General features: G+C 36.1%; 2 protein-coding genes across 2 annotated transcripts; both read right to left on the reverse strand.

The window, feature by feature from the left end:
- Window positions 1-1,264: 1,264 nt before the first annotated feature.
- On the reverse strand, window positions 1,265-14,285 carry LOC112556667 (natural resistance-associated macrophage protein 2-like). Its single transcript, XM_025225873.1, is given in 14 exon segments — window positions 1,265-4,136; window positions 7,715-7,747; window positions 8,204-8,281; window positions 8,740-8,815; window positions 9,524-9,744; window positions 10,496-10,525; window positions 11,209-11,277; window positions 11,279-11,299; window positions 11,700-11,797; window positions 12,169-12,228; window positions 12,758-12,917; window positions 13,407-13,545; window positions 13,802-13,950; window positions 14,240-14,285. Coding segments are annotated over 13 exon segments (1,269 nt in total). The 5' UTR covers window positions 13,948-13,950; window positions 14,240-14,285; the 3' UTR covers window positions 1,265-3,998.
- Window positions 14,196-17,765, reverse strand: LOC112555932 (metal transporter Nramp2-like). The gene is made up of 5 exons (XM_025224548.1): window positions 17,636-17,765; window positions 15,650-15,840; window positions 15,169-15,324; window positions 14,652-14,774; window positions 14,196-14,315 (listed from the first exon to the last, which is right to left on the reverse strand). The coding sequence occupies exons 2-5, from the start codon at window positions 15,746-15,748 to the stop codon at window positions 14,196-14,198; spliced, it is 498 nt and encodes a 165-aa protein (XP_025080333.1). The 5' UTR covers window positions 15,749-15,840; window positions 17,636-17,765.
- Between the last annotated feature and the right edge of the window lie 1,817 nt (window positions 17,766-19,582).

Raw genomic sequence — 19,582 nt, forward strand, 5'->3', positions numbered from 1 at the left:
ACAGACCCCTTCAACGTCAGTACCGGGGTGAAGCAGGGCTGCATTCTGTCGCCGTTCCTCTTCATCCTGGCCATGGACTGGATCATGAAGACTTCCCACCGACAGTGAGAGGAGAGGGATCAGATGGACCATGACTATGACAGCAACAACAGCGCTGGAAGACTTAGACTTTGCTGATGACATTGCCCTGCTGTCACACCGCCACCAAGACATGCAGGAAAAAACAAAGGCCTTCTCAGAAACAGCTGGAAACTTGGCTTGAAGGTCAGCACAAAGAAAACGAAAAGTATGGAGAGTGAACGCCAGAGTCCAAGACAGCATCAAACTAAATGGAGAAGAGATTGAGGAAGTTGACAGTTTCTCCTATCTTGGGTCCAAAATGTCAGACACCGGGGATGCGGAGGTGGAGATTCGAGCCCGACTGGCGAAAGCCAGCCAGGCCTTCGCCTCACTCAGGAGCACATGGAAGGCAAAAAACATCAGCCAGAAGATCAAGCTGAGAAATCTTCAAGTCAATGTGATCAGCACCCTCCTTTACGGATCAGAATCTTGGAAGATGACCAAAACCATCCGTAACAAGCTTGACGTCTTCCAAAACAGATGCCTCAGGCGCATACTTAACATCTTTTTGGCCAAAACACCATCACCAACGAAGAACTCCACCGAAGAACTGAAACCGAGTCCATCACCACGCAGGTTCAACGAAAGGCGTTGGCGATGGATTGGACATGTGCTTCCGCCAGCAGACAGCAGACTTTCAGAGTCGCCCTACGATGGACTCCAGACGGCCGAAGAAAACGAGACCGCCCAAAGGAAACTTGGAGCAGAACAGTGGAAAGGGAGATGAAGGGAAAGGGCTGGACATGGGGTCACCTAGAGCGGGTTTCAGCCGATTGACATCGGTGGCGGACTCTGGTTGAGGCCTTATGTGCAACCTGATGCACGAAGAGGAATAGATAGTACATGGTGTTTCGATGATGTCGGTCACATCAGCAAAAAAAAAAAAAAAAAAAAAAAAAAAACCCAAACAAAAACAAAAAACAAAAAAAACAAAAAACAAAACAAAACCAAAGCAACATATTATAGGGAAACACGGAATCTGCAAGAACACATTGCCAGCATTCTCAGTTTCGATGCATAAATATATATTTAAAATCTTCTCTTATATAACTTTCAAAGAACTTTCCAGATTCTAAATAATATAAGATTCTTCAAAAGACTGTTTATTGTACTTATATAATCGAAACAAAAAGGCGACACAATGTTTACCTCGTCGCAACATTTTTATTAATTGGCAAAAATAATTAAAAACAGGCAAACATGTTTGCAAAAGGAAAAATTACTACATGTATCATAGTATTGCTACTTGCCTATATCTATTATGAACGAAGCTTGTCGTCACAATTAATATCCGATCAGAAACTATATAGAGTATACGTTAACACGACGTGTGCATAAGAAGAACGATACCGATGACTATTGATCGATGGATCATGAATGATAAAAGATAATTATGGTTTGACAACAATTAACTTCTGATGAACGGTAATGAAGACAATGAGTGATGGATCATGACGAGATCGATAACATTACCAGAAACAGTCACAGTATAATTAGTGGCTGGAAATATTGATCATTAGTACCGCATGCGCACTGATGAAGATAATAAAACGATTTCAAGGTCCGAGTATTAATTGAAAAAGGTAGCAAAGTCCTTCGCACTGGCAAGACTGTAACAGGCAGATATTGATCACAACTCTCTAAAACAATGTATAGAGTAAATAGAGTACTTTTTTGAGGAATAACTGTCACATGAATATGAGTCACTAAGGCAAAAAATAACCTCTCACCACACTGCCGAAATTTGGCACATATTTTAAGTTGTGCTTCTGATGATGTTATAATCCGCTAGCTGAAGCTGAAAGATGCAATGAGGGACCAGGACATAATATAACAGAACACAATCTATGAAACAAACGAAGGACCATAAATGTCAATTAATGTCATTAAGTCTGCCATCTATAATAAATATGCAGATTATGCAAAGAGCACTATTTTCTATTATTACAAACATACCAATTATATATTTATATATCAAGTACACTTAAACAGCATCATATCCCAGCCCAATGGCCAAGCTCATGACCCCTTACAAATAATGATAATAAAAAAATCTTGTAATCAAGGCTGAACATGTTTCTATCACACCACTGTTACAATCATGATCTGCTATGTGTAGGGTATCTACAGAATGCTTCTTTGAAAAATCAAAATGAATTTGCAATTCATAGGTGGGGAAGCAGGGAAAAATCTGCCAATACATTTTCGACACAAAGTCAAATTGCCAACATCTTTTATGAGTTTAAGATTGATTTTCTTTGGTATATTGATCTGGTCTGGTTTATAAATTGTTGAAACACGTACTTTAATCTTCTGTAGAAAATGATACAGAAGACAATTTTCTATTTCTTTCTTGCAAGGGTATCAAATCAATTCAGCTGATCACAATAGTCCAAAATTTATTTAAATCCATTGGAATTGATAATGACAGCCAAACTAAGCTTTAAGCAAAGTAAATTCATCATATAATGTTACTGGAAGTTTTAAAGTGCAGCTGAAGTACAAAGAGAGTTTCTTGATGTTCACAACTGCATAGCTTCACATTATAAACAATGCCTGAACCAGAACGGACATTAGTTGGACAAAAAAGTAAAATGTCTGTACAGTCTGTCAGATTTTGTATTTTGTTTTTTGAAATATATTTTTATACAAGATGTATTTATAATTATTCAAAGAGAGGATACATTTTTGGAACACCCTGTATACACTTCAATCTTTTTTTCATATAAAAATATGTGCAACCTTCTTCTACTTTTGTGAATGAAAACAAAAACAAATTGTGATGCATGATTTATAAGGACAAAGCAAAACAGAAGTTCACAATGCACAAAAAAAGTTTCAATGAAAAAATATTACAGGAATTTAAATTTCCGCAGAAGAAAAACATCATAAACTTTCCAAACTTTAAAACTCTATTAGCAGTAACTGTATTTAAAACAAAAGAGTGTGGAGAAGCATATATAATATATAATCAAAACAGCTGTGTTATTCAGATGCAGCACAACTCTCCATGATGACACAATATTGTCAACAATGATGTCAAATATCAGGCAGGTTTAAATGCATTTCATTGAATGATAAAGGAGGCAATAAAATAACCAAGGAATGTTCTAGTTTATAAGAAAGAATTGATGTGAGCTTTTCATGAGTTGCCAGAATGACACAGTAAAGTATACTTGAAAAAGTATTTTTATGAACCCATAATTTCACCTAGGTAAACTTATTAAGTACATCAGGACTTTAAACCAAAAATATTTGATCGGCACAGCAAAATATCTCACAGCTGGAAATAGCCAAAAATGAAACTCAGAAATATGCATATAAAAATCTGCATAAAACTATAATTTTATATATAAAACTATGTTACATAGTGTCAGCAGTGCACATGAAGAAGATGGAAAACAAAACTCTGCTTCTTGGCATAGTCTAGGGCCTAGAAATATGAAGATTCTCCGTTAAAATTAAAATATCAACATCAACTGTTTAATAAACAAGTTACTTCGTTTCTTAAATGCATTTGAATGTACATGAACTTGAAAATAATAAAGTCTTCATCACAGAGGCTTAACAAACACAGCATAGACAGGAAGAAAACAATGCAGCTAGAGGACATTCATCTTCAGCTTTATGGCCATCCCTGTCATAGCAACTGGGCCATAGGTCTGAATTATCTACAGAAGACTGGGAAGCTAAAAAGAAATCCCACCCTTTCAAATATTACTTTTAGTGCTTTGAAACAAAAATCTCTAATTCTTTTGAGCTGTACAGTTTTGTCAAAGAGAACCAGATGCTTCATTATCTAAGGGCCATTACACATCACCCTCAGCTGTTGTTACCAATGACCATCCTGCCATGAATAATACAGCACCCTTTCTGTGCTAGCTGGTTGAATCATTCATGTCCATTTTGTGTAAACTGACATTTGCTGGTAGACGTGGATATTGTAATTGACTTCTGCGATGTATCTCATCCTCAACACTGCGAGTGTTGCATCCACATTTTCTTTTCAACCAGAGCTGAAACATGGATAACAGTGAACCGCTTATTAGGAAGGCTATTAAAAAATAGTTAAATTTGAGCTTTAAGGCGGCAGGATCACCCAAAACTGGGTACCAAATTTGTTCTGTATGACATGGGCCAACTAATTAATGTATAAACATAAAATTTGGTCAGAATGTGGTTAAGGTGTTGTATTTTTAAGATACTGACATCTTGATGGTTTCTAGAATGAGGAAAGGGCTTAAAAATTAAATAAATGAAAAATACACCCTCGCGACACTAATAAAACTAGCCTACACTTCTGAACTGGTCTAGACCCAAGTATCAGAGACTGAGCTAAAATACTTTTTCTACATTTGGAGAAGACATGTAGCTGTAGCATGAACCACTGTCATTATTCTAGTGTATCTGGTTTGTCTGTGATGTAAGACTTTAAAAAGTGTTAAAATTTTGTCACAAATACAGCTTTTGTGCTCTTATATCTTAGAAAGTATTAAACATAGGCATGAGATTTTGGTTCATACCAGAGCCACTCCATCTGGGAGTATATGTGCAAAGTTTCAAGAAAATCTGTTAACAAATGTGGAAAATAACTGGAAGACAGTCAGCACTAACGTAGGTTTTCGTTAAAGTTTGGCACACAGAAAATGAATATTTTTCTACCCAAAAGCAGTCAGTATCCTCCAGGTTGGTAGGGATGACCCTCTCTCTCAGCTTCTTGCTCATCAGCACCCAGTCTTCTGCGTCTCCTAGCTTGGCGAAGAGCCTTGGAAGCCAATCTTGCCTGTCGCTGTGCATTTTTCAAACGCTCGACATCAGCTTCTTCACAGAACGTGCGACAAAACTGTCCCGGATGTATGTCCATCATCCTCAGAATAGCCATTAGACTAGTGCAGCCATCATTGAACATGGAAACTGCAACTGCCACAGCTGTTTCAACAGTTTTTAGTCCATGATTCTTTGTTTTTGGGTACAACTTCCATATGCTGCTGTTGAGTGACTCATTTTGGTTTTGTGTGTAGCCACCTAGACACTTTGTTAGAAGGTCTTTCCATACAGGTTTTATAAAATTCATGACAGCAGAAGGGAGGTAGTTGTTAGTTTTATGGGTGTATGGTTTACCATTTCTTTTAGCCTTCAGAAAGGGGCACCAGCTAACATCACAAAAGTTGTGAACAGGCTTTTCATCGGAAGAACCCTTGTGAAAGTATACTGCCCAAACTGCTTCTCTCATCTTGACAATGTCATGTTTATGTTCCCTGATAGCATTTCCATAATAACATTGTAATTTATCAATAGCAGCTTCTGTTAGTCTCCCTTTTCCACCAAGTCCTTTTCCATCACTAAGAATTTCTTTGGTACATTTTTTAAGGTTTCTAAGTCTTGTGCCTACTCGCTTTTGGACGTGTCCCACACATTCAAGCTTGTCAATGTTTTTGTTACCATAGGGCTTGCTGTCACTCACTTTTTTATAAGTGTTAGTGTCCCCATCACCAACAAACCCTGTGTATCTGAGTTTGTACTGCTCAACTGATCTTTTAAAAATGTCACATGTACCGCTTGCCTCCATCAACCCACTAGAACCTTCATGTGTTAGTGTGCAGTCTGCGGCATGAGCCGCTGCCCATGCACAGTATTTGTCAGAGTTGGGGTCTTGTTTTTTCCAATAATCACATGATTTACAGACTTTGCTTTTTGCTTGTGTGTCAATAACCTTTCCATTTTTCATGCCAATAGTTGTCACAACACCAACCTTGGATGAGAAGCCTACAGTCATCCATGTCCCATCACTTGAAACATGAATGTCTCTGTTTTCATCACCTTCTACTTCTTCTGCCTGTTCATACTCTTGTGCTGCAGCTGCTTGCATGCTGATATTTTGTACAGTGGTACATGCTTTATGAATGGTTTTCTGTATAGCTGTGTAGCTACTCTTACTAACTGGCTTTGGTAAATCCATTACCCCACAAAAAGTCTCTAACTCTCTCTTGTCTGCTCCTATGCATCGCATAGCAAAAGCAGCCTGCCTGTTCACCAAGTTTACAGATGCATTGCCTACAGACGTCTGAGGTGAGGATGAGAAAGCAGGCTGCATATTACAGTTTCTATTGCTACAATGAAATACAAATGTACTTGCCAGTCCCTTTCTTTGCATTTCAAACAACCTGACAGTATGGTTACAGTAACAGCACACCAAGTTCGATGAAACAGTTTCACTTAGGATTGCTACATCTATTATTCTATTTCCTTTTGGATTTTCAACAACAATATCCTGAGTTGCGCTATCCTCTTCACTTTCAGAAGTGTCACTTTCACAATCTGCTTCTTCATATTCCCCCTCTGAACTACAGTCAAACACCAACTCGTACAGATCTTGTAATTTCTGTTCTGATCTAGTGGGCGTGTCCACCTGTTCACAATAACTTTCTGAACGGACAGTTGAATTGCCTATATTACAAATGTTGCTGAAAGCGCTTCGTATGCCTTTTTCCACTGTTGCTTTTTCTTTTGAGTACTGGTTACCACAAAATTTGCGTTTTTTAGGCTTTGAAGGTCCGTACTTACGATCATTAGCCATAGTTACAGTGTCACACAACTGTAGCCACAATAATCGGTCCAAAGTTTTAATTCAAAATGTCACTAAAAGCAATCACAAAGCCATGCTTTCAACTTGGCAGAAGTGCACGGAAGTAGGGAGTAATTATTATTTAGAAGTTATATTGGGAGCGGTTATTATTTGTGTGTCATGCTGCAGGTGACTGAATGTTATTTTCCACCATTTTGGAGCATTCTGACATGCCACCCCTACCCTGTATAGATGCATTTATGTAAAAAACTACATAGCTCTGGCAAAAGTTTAACTTACCCTCTGAAAGAGAAAAGATTTATGAATAAAATGACTCATCTTAAGTTACTGTAATCGAAAAAAAAATTTTTTCAACCATTCTGGGTGATCCTGCCGCCTTAAGGCAAGTTCATATTAGTGTTTTAAAACTGTGACATCAATTAGGAAGTGTAGATAAACAGGATTACATTGTAAAACCTACTGTGAATATTATAGTTTGGAATGTAATAAATTATCCAATAATGCTGATTGTCAATCTTCACTACTCTGTACAACTATGTTTGTAGGTCTATATCTAAAGAAAGGGAGCTATTTTGATTAGATTTGAGGAAACAGAATGTTGTGAGCTTAGCTCAGTCATTGTTGGTAGCAGAGTAACTATAGCATCTGTCACCTTGACAATAAGACAGAGTGTTGTACCTTTGTATTGGCTCTGACACACAGTTCACTGAATGTGACACCTGTTTATGCAGCTGACCATCTGTGATTTTCCCTCTTAATACTCCAGTTTCCTTTATCCTGACCTAAAGTGTGCACGTGTTTGAGAGAGTTTTACGATTTGAATGATGGTGAATTAATTTGTAAGACATGCCTAATACTTGCTGGCTCATGTGGCTGTGCATGTAGAGCATGTTTGTGGGGATGATGCTCTATAAAAAATAATAATAATCATCAAACTATGCTCTGAGAGGCCCTTAACCACTTGATGCAATAAAAGGGAGGCTGGAAATGTTTATCTTGTCATCTTACCTTTAGTTTTAAGAACCTTTCAATACCAATTGCCTGAAAAAAGTCATTATGAAACAATAATTGACACAAGAATTGTTAATTAAGGAAACAATCTCTTCATTTATTGCTTCAGTATAAGATTTTGGTTTATAGTGATAACTATGACAGATAAAACAGACTGTGCTGCTCCTAATGAACAAATTCTGGCAACAGGTAATATTTACCATAACAACAAAATAACAAATGTTGTATACCATTACTTTCTACACTACCAGATGAACAATGTTAGGCAGATTTTTTTTTTTAATTTTGATTTTAACTGCAATAAACATTGAAATCAACTGACATGACAGCAAACATTTGGTCAAAATTTTCAATTCTAAAAAAAATGTCCAGACACCTTTTCCAGTGATTAGATAATGTATTTTGGATTCATATATTATTTTATTTCATTTCCAAAAGGCTTCAAATCTGACGAAAGAACTTACAGGATGAGATAAATATACTAACCAGGAAGAAGAGAAAACTCATGTAGACCGCTAAAACTAATCCAATGCATACATAGATGTACCATGAGGCATTGTCAGGCTGAAAATAAAAGGTTCTGTAAATACATTTGACAAAAAACATGCACTTCACTTTTAACTGTTATTATTAAAGCCTTACTGACCATTTTACGCAATGGAAACATTTTCTGTCTGATTTAATTCTCATAAATTCTTTAATAATCAGACTTAATTTGTCCCCACTAAATTACTTCTGTAACCAACAATAGCTTTATTTTACTTATTTCCTTGGTGTCTTCTTTATGCCTAATCAACAGACTTTATATTATATACCTCCTAGATAGAATACAGGCTAACACAAAATAGTTTTTAAAAATGTCAATCTGTTATGTATGGGTCACATAAATAGAAATCAGATAGATAATGCACTTTCCCCTATCTTCCTCCACTGTGTTAAAATATAAAAATAAAATGTACCTTTAAAAAACATTTAGTTTTCTTTAATGTCATTAATACATTATAGAAGAAACAAATACCTACCACATAGAGAGCTACTAAATACATGTTGATACCAATCACAAGGCAAACCACTATGCCCACAATGATCCGTACAAACCTGAAAAATCCCATGTAAATCACTGGTTTTATAATTTTCATTAGAGACTATGGGTTGTTCCTACTTTTCAATACAATTGTCACAAGTTTCATGTGATGAAGCAGGAATGATAGGTCTAGTCATGGCAGTAGTATAGTTGTCACAACAAATATTATAATTTGGATCTATGTATAATTCTGTGAAGTAGATCAGCTCAGTTAAAGGAATGTGGCTGGACCAATAGTATACTCTACAAAATCTATGGTCAAAGGAAAATTTGAGTCCATAAAAAAAAGTATAGGAAAACTCTTTTTTTATGCTGAATGATTTGTGTTGTAAATATAATGCCATGACTCAGTCATCTCTCTTAAAATGAAACCAATAATACATGATGAAGGCTCTGTAATAAAGAATTAAACCACTCTGCAAAAATGGTTGATTCTTAATTTTTGAAATATTAGTCATGGTAAAGATAGGCATTTATAGGACTAGGTGGTCTGTATCATCATCACTCTGCATGATGTTTAATAATGATCTAAATCATATATAAAGGCATGATTTTTTTCCTCACTCCTGAATATATTGCATGCACATATGCACTCCCATATGCTCTCTCTCACACCTACACACACACAAATGCTTGCACATACACATACATGCACACACATACAAATGAGAAAAAAAACTAAAGCAACACTCTTCCCTATTTCTCTTAATATCCCTACTCACAGCGTATTATGAAATTCACCCATGACACGTGGGCTACTGGTAAAATGCATGATGGGAATAAGAGCAAAGGGCAACTGCACACTTTGCAGAACATTTAACCACTGTGTCATGTCTTCCAATCTGGACGAGGTCACAGAGGCCACAACAACAGTTGGGATGATGGAGATGCTTCGAGTAAGTAGTACCCTTTTCCATTTGGCCCAGTGAAGATGTAGAAATCCCTGCCATGTGGTTGGAGTTTACAAAATGTGTATAGACATATATTAATATATAAGTGCAATACGTAAATCAAATAAATCTAAAAGACTTGACTCTCCAAAGAAAATAATTCAAAATAAAAAGAAGCAAAAAGAAAAAAAAAAAAACAAACCTGTGTCTCAAGTACAACAGTACAACATGAAATCACAGAATGCATATATATATATACATGGCAGAGTTTAAATAAATGATGATGCTCAAGATCACACAAGATAGCCCCTCAAATAACTACTAGTGGTGAATACTAAAAGGTATCCAGAAAGCTGTAAGGAAATGTCATGACACATGTTACAGGCCAATAACAGTTCAAATTAGACTACCTGCATATCTTGTAAACTACTATAAGCTATCTTCTCCCAATCTCACTTTTAACCCCATCACATTAAGTCACAGAAAATGGTTTAAGACCCAAAACAACTGAAATTTGAAGATTGACTAGCATCTTGTATTTTATATAAATATACAGCATGAATGTTAGAGACAATTGACTTGTTATATATCAGTATTAAAAAAAATTAATAAAGCAATTTTCGGAACATCCAGCATGGGTCTAAGATGTTAAAGAAGAGCCTGGTAAGTGTGAATAACAAATCACCTGTAAACTAGTTGTGCCCTTTTTTTTTTATCTGTTTGTTTTGTGGAGGTTTTCAAAGAAACAACAAATGTTTATAGGAGTTAGTAAAACAAAGGCCAGTGGCTTGGAGGTGAACATACCTCCATCACAAACTGGCCAGCGTAAGTGCCCTGAAAATTAAAAGCAATACTTCAGTAAAATGCACAAATCAATAGGTGTAGAAAACAACTCAAAATAAAAATGACAATGTTTTTCTGTTTATGTTATTCATGACTAATATTGTAATTGTAAAATTACAATATTGCAATCATTCAATAATATAGATGTAGTTGTAATATCTCCAGAAACAGGAACAATACGTTCTTAACATGTTCATCACTGGTTTGTTCATAAACGATGTTATATAATTGCCATTCCTTAGAACTACCATCACAATGACACTAATATTTTTAAATTATTGACAATAATTTTCAATGTAAACATCAAGTCTGCTTAAAAAAAAATAAATCAGCCAATGATCTAATGTCTTAAAAAAATTCATGTAAATGAGTCAGCCAAGAGTCTACTGTCAAAAACTCCTCTAAATGAGATGATTCTAAAAACATTGAGCCTTTACTGAATTAGTAATGATATTTGGCTTCCTGGTTTGCTACAAGATCTGAGTGTAAAAGAACAGAAATGTGTTAAGCAAGGTGGTGAATGCACGCCATAGAAAATACTGGGTGTGTATGTGCAGAGGTGTTTACTGGCTACATGGTCCATGCATGGAGAATTCTGCTGTATCACATAATATCAATAACTAAAAAAAATACCCACAGCAATAATGCAATATAGCGACCCTTGGAGAACTTACTGTCATAGTGGAGCTCTGACCTGCTGCCAGCAGACCAAGTCCCCACATAATCTTCATGGCTAAGCCATAGTTTGTCTGAAAACCACTGGCCCTGAAAATAATGACCACTGTTTTATAATATACAACTTACAGCATGAAGGCACAGTAAATATTCTTTTATTTTCTATCACTGGATAATCAACAATCTTCTTCCCTCGGTGTGTGGGTTTTGGAGGGCCTAAGAAGGAGGGTACACAATTTTCTAAAACATTCAAGGGTATTGTTAGTTTATTTCTTTACTTCCACTTTTTTAAATAGATGTTTATTATTGTTTATCCTTATAACAATTCCTTCTGTAGGGAAAATACTTTTAGTTTTACTATTTCATTTCACATTTTGATCTTTATAATCTACCTTCCTGCTCTTTCATTCGATATTTTCCTTTTGTGTGCATTATATAAAATAGTAGCAGTGCAAGTCAGGAACAGCTAAGATTGACTTTTAATACTTACAGCATACCGAAGACTTGCATTCTCTGGCTCAGTAAAGGCAGCAGCAAAAACAGCAACAACAAACAGGTTGACCAGGAAAGAGATGAAGAGAGCAACAGCTATGAATCAAAACATCATTTTAATTGGAATAGTAGACTGGACTACTGAAGGAAGGAAGCTAAAAATTTACATTTAAGAAAAAATATATCAATAGCTCCAAGTAACTGCATAAGCACATTTTTCTTGAGTGTAAAGATCTGGTTTTTGTTTGACCATCATTTAAAGCACACCATCCCTTCTTCATTGTGGAACATAGATCCTGAGAATGCAAAGTCACTTTCCACTAGCTGACTAGTTCAAGAAAGTTGAATCACAGTGATGACAACAGAAATATTTGCAACATTAAATGTAAATCAGCAATATCTAATAACAGTAGCGGTCAATCAAACTAACAAAAAGTGTATTCAGTTTTTATACCTGACTCAATGGCAATAGTACATATTGGCTTCTCTCACTGCTCCTTTGTCTGCATGATCGACATCTGTCGCGACTGTTGGTCAAACAAAAAGCTATAATATATACCATAGTATCTTTGAACAGCAGTAAGATTACAGTTTCAACCTCATGGATTTGATTTGCAGCAATGCAAAAGGCAAAATTAGGCTATTACAAATTTTTGACATTACATACACACAACAGTAAGAGTAACAATGTCCACACAACAATCTTATGCTACAGCAAAACAGCCGATAATTTAACAAATTGTATACTTAGCCATAATTTGATTAATAAAACTACATCCATCATTGTGTGTTTTATGTTTTGCTGATGTTTAGCACAGTAAATGAATTAAGCGCTTCATTAGTGCATTAATTTTCTAACACTGGATTCAGATTTCAGACCATCTGCTTGATGTGCAGTGTAATGCAAAGGGATTTTATTGGAAGCAGTCCATTAATCTAATTAGCTTATTTTCAAAGTGCTGATTTAAAAAAAAGTTATTTTGCTGGCTTTGATAATTCATAATCTGCAATTTCAACTATAAAAGAATTCTTTTTTAAGTGATGCACTTAAATGACCCACCAGAACCAGAGCAGAATGAAGATATATATTGTGAGGCATAATAACAGCACCAACAATGCCGACCAACTGCTTGATGGCAGCACGATCACAGTCCTGGCACCATGGAAACCAGAGGCCTTCTAGGATCTGAAGCTGGTCTGGAGTCACTTTTATGTACTGGTAGCCAGAATGGACTTCATTAGTACCAACATTTTTATGACAAGAAGATTTATTTCACATCTGACAACTACAGTTCTTTTTAGGATGTAATTTTTATGTACCATGGTTACAGGTGTATATTTTTATCATGCGAGTCAAAAAAGGAATCCATTTGCATCATTTTCTTCCTTTTCTCATGTTTTTTCTCCCTTCCCAGACATCCTTCTGTTTCCAGTCTAATCTCATAGTTCCTTTAGATAATTATCAGTCTAATCTGGTAGTTCCTTTAGATAATTACCAGTGCTTCCATCAGTTGCTTCTCTTATTATGAATATTTAGGAAAGCTTCCAAAGAAATGGGTAAAATCATTTTTGGTAACAATGAAATTGTCTTAACTCTGTTGTCACCTGCAATAAATGTTACATAAAATAAGGTCAGTTGCATAATGATCGTTATATACTTTCTCACAGATTTTGTATAAGCAATTTTATATTAAATTATGCTTACAATGTACAAGAAGCAAACAGCCATAGTAGTGATGAGAGCACCAAAGAAAGCTTCCAGTTTTCTCAGACCAGCAGATTCAAGGAACAGAAATGTGAACGTGTCAATACCTGTGATCAGCACGCCTGCCCAGAGAGGGATCCTGACATGTAAAGAGATGTAAAATGAAACAAGTAATTCACTGGAATAATGCGTCTAATATCTGAATTTTCTAGTCTGAAAAACTCTTTTTTGAGTCAAGAGATCATCAATATGGTTAAAACATAAAGAAAAATATATCTAATGTCAAGTGTTGACTATGTGAAATTATTCAAGGTAAACAAATACAGAAAAGAGTGGCTAAAGGGAATTAACAACAAGAGCAAAACATACAAGCATAAAAGCTCTACAATGACTGCTTGTTATCTGACAGAAGATTGATAGCAATGGCAGAACCAATGACTTCTTGAATATCACTCCCAATAATGGCCACTTCAGTCATTAACCATAAAACAAGACGTGGTGGTCGGGTGTACTCCTGTCGACAAACTTGTGCCAGATTCATTCCTTTGGACAGAAAAAAAACCCCACATGAAACACTGCTGAAAATTGACCCTTTACAGTAACATTAGTCCTTAAGTTATCAAGTCTTTATTGAATGAACTTATCAACCTTTAGTTTTTTTCTCTTCTCTAAAAAACATGCATATATATATAAAAAACTGTATTAACTATTTTACTCTTTGACTCTCACCAGAAGCCTTATATACTATCTCTTCTGAATAAAAGCAAGAAGTTGAATTAAAATGTCTTATTAACATAGGCCTGCTATGGACAAAGGAAAAACTGGCTCTTTACTGTCACGCAGCCCAGTCGAGCAGCTAGCAATTGCAAGATTAAGCCCATTGCTTTGACACATCAGTACCCAAAGTAACTGTGAGGAACATGGCAGTCTTAAATAGTTTCTTGTTTTAAAGACAAGTTCTCAGAATTCATTAACAAATTAAAAACTTGCATTAATAATTTCTTAACATTTTTTGTCCTTGAAAAAGGAGTGAGATAAAAGATTTTTTTCTGCTGCTAACTGTTCCTGAATGTTATCTACGGTGGTTCTGATCTGTCTTCTATTTGCTGATTTGAGGGGTAGATGAATGGGTGGAATTTTGAACGAATACATGGGTGGGTCAGAGGCAGAGAAAGCAAATTAGGCTGTGCATGCATCCATGTAAGTGTAAAATGAAAGTGAATGGAAGATTATGGAAGCTATTACCTTATATTTGGCAATGGATCCAGACATGAGGTCTGATTCAATATTACCTGGGTCAAGGTAAGCAACGCTCATTAAAAAGCCAGGTCCAGTGAAAGCCCACAAGGTCTTCCACTTAAAGGAGTGCTGTAAAATATTTTTGATCACCTTATAAGTGGGAAGGTAGGTTATGATACACACAGTTTGTTAGTTTTATATACTCATTCCAAATTGACTGTACCCTCCACATTATTAACTTCCATATTATTAACTACCATAAGCCATAAATTGCAAGTGTTTGAAGACCTCAGGTTGCTAATGATTCTATTTAATATTTAATAGCTAACAGAAAAATATAATCAAAATATGTAAAAACAAAATAGATTTATGTATCCTATATATCCTACTCATCATTCCCACAAGGTCTACGGTCATCCCTACCACACCATTAGCAGAATCATCAGTAAACTAAGTGATTCCAAAGTCAGCTGATACTACTTAAAACAACAAAACCATTTGCATTAAAAGCAGAATGACATACATCTCTTGTGTGAGGTACATGCACAGAGTCAGGTTTAATTTCAAAATCACATTCTTCATTTGTGAGGTCACTTTGGGAATCTGCATATGGTAAAGAATGTCGTTTGCTGACGACATGTGTCTCCTGATGGTGATGTTGTGCCAAAACTGGAAGACTCTGAAATATACAACACAATGTAAATTAATAATCAATCAATCCAGCAAGCAAAGAGTTAATTAAACTTTGTGATAAATGGATAGACATATATTGCAACTAAGTTACTGAGAAATATCCTACAAATGAGGCTAGCTCAGTATTTCACCAACAAACTTCCAGTACAAACGACTTTTATCCTAATGCAAGCCACAATAAACCCCCAGATAACAAAAATATAAAAGACAGCCAAGGCTGTAATATACAATAAAGTATAAAAAATTGCACAACATCAATAAATCTTGTTCTCTTTATGCAGACTAAATAATGACAAATAAACTAAATAAACCTGTTGAGTGTCTGAGCCATAAGTCTGGTGACATTCAATGTTGAGAGCTTGATGGTTCTGACTGTTGGAAAGCAGAGGTTCTCTCTCTTCTCTTGACATGGTGAACCAGCAAAAACTCCTCCCAACTAAAGTTTAGTCTTTTTCAATCCATTATCTGTCTTCACTTGCAGGATGGCATTTGGTGTTGGTGCCTGAAAGAAATGATAAGATGATGTAGTGATGATAGTGATCAGTGTGGTGGTGATGGTACTAGAGTTCCTGTTGCTTTTGAAAAATATGCTGTTGTAAGAGCACAAAATTGGGGACATAAGATGCTGTAGAAAAACTGCTCATATCAAATAATATTGTTTCATAGACAGTCACTGTACGCATTAATTTGTGCTTGCATGCATGTGCAGATACACACATGCACATCATATGCATACACATTTTTCATCATTAAAGATCTCTCCCAATTGCAATACAGTTACGGCATGGACATGGTGAGGTATTTAAAGTGATGGCAAATGAAGATCACAACCCTTCAGGAGGAGAAACAGTCTCCATGTTTCAATCTGCTCAGTTTTTACAGCTAGGGTTCTGCTTGTTTTTGTGGTGAATGAGAACAGTTATCTTTATAGTGTTTTATGAATTAAACAATAATTTTTATCAGATGCACTTTTGCCTCAACTTTTACAATATAAATTTAACATTTCTGGTTTAAGTTTTCTGAACAGGCATTTGGAGATTTTCTTTTGAGATATTTTTAATGAAATTATGAAACTCCTGTCCACTTAAGAGAATACCAAATGGAATGTGGGTGATTTTTTGGGGAAACAATAATTGATAAAAGACAATACAGGAAAATTAATCAGATTTAAAACTTCAAATTCTCATCCTTATGCACAAACATTGTGATAAATAAACTTTCAGTTCATTCTGCATTTAAGGAAAGTAATAACAAATGCATTAGTGTAAAGAGCATTTCAAGACTGATAGTAAGGTGGCAATGCAGTAAACTGAAAATTAGTCCTTGAGTTGCTGAATTCTTAAAAACATATTAGCAAAGTTAAGGTGTGAAACACTCACTTCAAACGAGTTCTTAAGGGCCACCAAAAAATATAAATTCGTTGATCCTTTGCATTGCAGTATGATTGTGTGGTCAGAAATTGGTTGTATATCTTACTGGGTCAGTAACTATATGGACATACACAGTAAGCTACAAGGACACTCTTAACAGATACCAGATGCTGTTTGGGAAGAAACACCCTAAGCTGAAGTTGAAAAATGTAAGCATGTGTTGTACTTTTTTTAATTCATGAGCATTTGGTAATGGGTTTTATGGATCTTCAACTTAACCCTATGTTCTGCAAGAGGATATCAAAGTCTGCTTTTTCCTGAAGAATGCTTTTTTAGTTTTTATGGAATAATTCAATTGTCCAAATTTCAATCATCTCGACTACAACTTATCATTTTTGGCACTGTTTAAAACACCCACATAACTTTGTGCTGATATTAGTAACCGTATGCTAAATCAAAATGCTACAGTTAGTATTCCAGCAGTGCCATAAAATTTCTCCATTTAATTTTAATGAAAATAATGATAGGTGTTTCCAAGCGTGAAACTGGCAACAGATGACCGAGTGTTCATTCGGTTGTCTGCAACCGCTGCATCAAATGTTCTTGCTTCTATGTAAATTAAAGGCAGTGAGAGTAATTTGTCTCTTCAGAATCCAAGCATTAGAAAAGCAAAAAAATTAATCTTTATGATTGTATCGGCAGCACCAAAGTGCCCTTTCCGTAACGGCGACTGACCCATCCCCACACTTTGATGACTTCACATAAAAGAGCTCTACATGTCCGCTGGTACTGACCGAGCACTGTGGCTCTACAATTAACAGTCTGTCTGCAAACACGCACTTTTATATCTTTTAAAAAATTCTGTTGTACTTAATATTTAAATTAATTTTTATGTCAGACGTCTTGAAACCAAAGTTCATAGCGTACCTATAATGTCCTTGAAGCGCTTGTAAGACTCCTGCAAGAGACGTCTGCTTCTACCGGAAGTTCTCACAGTGGGGTCAAGGTCTCGGTAGCAACACATAGAAGACAAAATAAGGCATTAAAAAGCGAGATTTAAACGACTTCTTAATCTTTTCTATCAAATATCCTGCCTAAAATCGAGCGAACTTTTTTTTTTGTGTGTGTGTGTGGGGGGGGGGGTGACCACTTTGCTACATCACTCATTTAGTCCTGAGGTGGGGAACGACCGTTTTGGCCCTGACTAGAGGAAACTGCAGGATGTTCCGGATGGCGCTTTGGTTATACAGTGGAACCTCGGTTAACGAACTTAATCCGTTCTGGAAAGCTGTTCGTTAACCGAAATGTTCGTTATCCGAAACAATTTTTTTCCATAAGAAAATAAGGAAATAGATTTAATTGGTTCCCAGCCCCTGTTGACTCGCTAATATTTGAAAGTTACAGGCTGTATATATATATAGGTATTTGTTTTAATGAGAACAGTTATAATGCAATATAAATGGAGTTAAATAAACATAAAAACATTAAGGAAAGCATTTAAACAGAAAACTTGCCGTTTTGACGGCGTGGTTGGAAACAGGTGTGGGGAGGAAGGGGTGGAATTACTGCTTTGATACCCCCTCCATGAACACGTGACATTATAAAATCGGGGAGACTTCCCTTTTCTGTAGCTTTGAGGTTGAAGAAAAAAACTTGTCCAGTGTCTGCTTCTTCTGCCTTTTTTTGTAAAACTCTTGGGTAATACGACATCACATATCCGACAGACGCATGCCATACTTTGAAATCATTTCCTTTTTCAATTCATTTGTTGGCCGCGTCCTTGTCATTACCTCACTACTATTAATTGCTCTTAATCTTCTTTGGAATCATGATTGAGGATTATCTTATTAAAATAAAGCACAACAATCACTAAATAAGAAGTATGCGCACAGGTAAGGAACGACTGATCGTAACTGTCTCGAGCGCGAATGATTACATGCTGGTCGGTCACGTGTGGTTCACGTGGCTGTTCGTTATCCGAAATTTTGTTCGCTATCGGAGACAAATTTTTAACGAAATTTTTGTTCGTTATCCGAAATTTTGTTCGCTATCCGAGACAAATTTTTAGCGAAATTTTTGTTCGTTAACCGAAAAATTCGCTATCCGAGGCGTTCGCTAACCGAGGTTCCACTGTAATATAATGGTATATGATCGCACCCTTGTCTTCCTGGTGACCGACCATTCAAGTAGAGGACGTTGCCATGTGGTTATGTGGCTAAACCAGAGACTTCTCTGACCTCTATGAAGTCTGTGGGCTAAACCTTGCCCCGTTGATACCAATACAAAAAAATTATTATTACCATGATCTGGAGAGAACTGGGGCATTTGCTAATTTAACATGTCTGGATGCCACACGCTGACACATATATTTCCTGTTTTACCTCTTAAAATCTTCTTACACGTAGAGTCTATCTGCTAATAAGTAATTTCTAGAACTAAAAGGCCGCACACGATTGCAAACATCAAATTCTAATGAAGGCCGGGTTGGTTTGGTTACTCGATCCTAAGCAGGCCTGACTAAAGGGAGGAGCAGGAAGGGATGGTGATCGGCAGTGGAGAGGGCCTGGACTTGGACAGTAATTTTTTTCGACTTCTTTTTGTTTCAAACAAAAGCGAAAAGAAAAAGTATCTCGAGAAAAAAAGCTGGACTCCAAAGAACGAAATAAAGTGTATAGAAGGCTTTCATCGCTACTAGAGTTACTGATAACTTCAATAATTGTACCCAAAAATGTGATTACTGCGACATCATGGGTTAGGGTGAAGGATATAAAGCTCGTATTATCTTTAATCTTTTTTCTTTCATTTGTAGAATTTTTCACGTCCACGTGACAACGTCCATGTTGGGAAACGAAGCAGTACAATATGTTTGGTTTG

Source organism: Pomacea canaliculata, linkage group LG2, assembly GCF_003073045.1.
Source record: "Pomacea canaliculata isolate SZHN2017 linkage group LG2, ASM307304v1, whole genome shotgun sequence".
Lineage (NCBI taxonomy): Eukaryota > Metazoa > Mollusca > Gastropoda > Architaenioglossa > Ampullariidae > Pomacea > Pomacea canaliculata.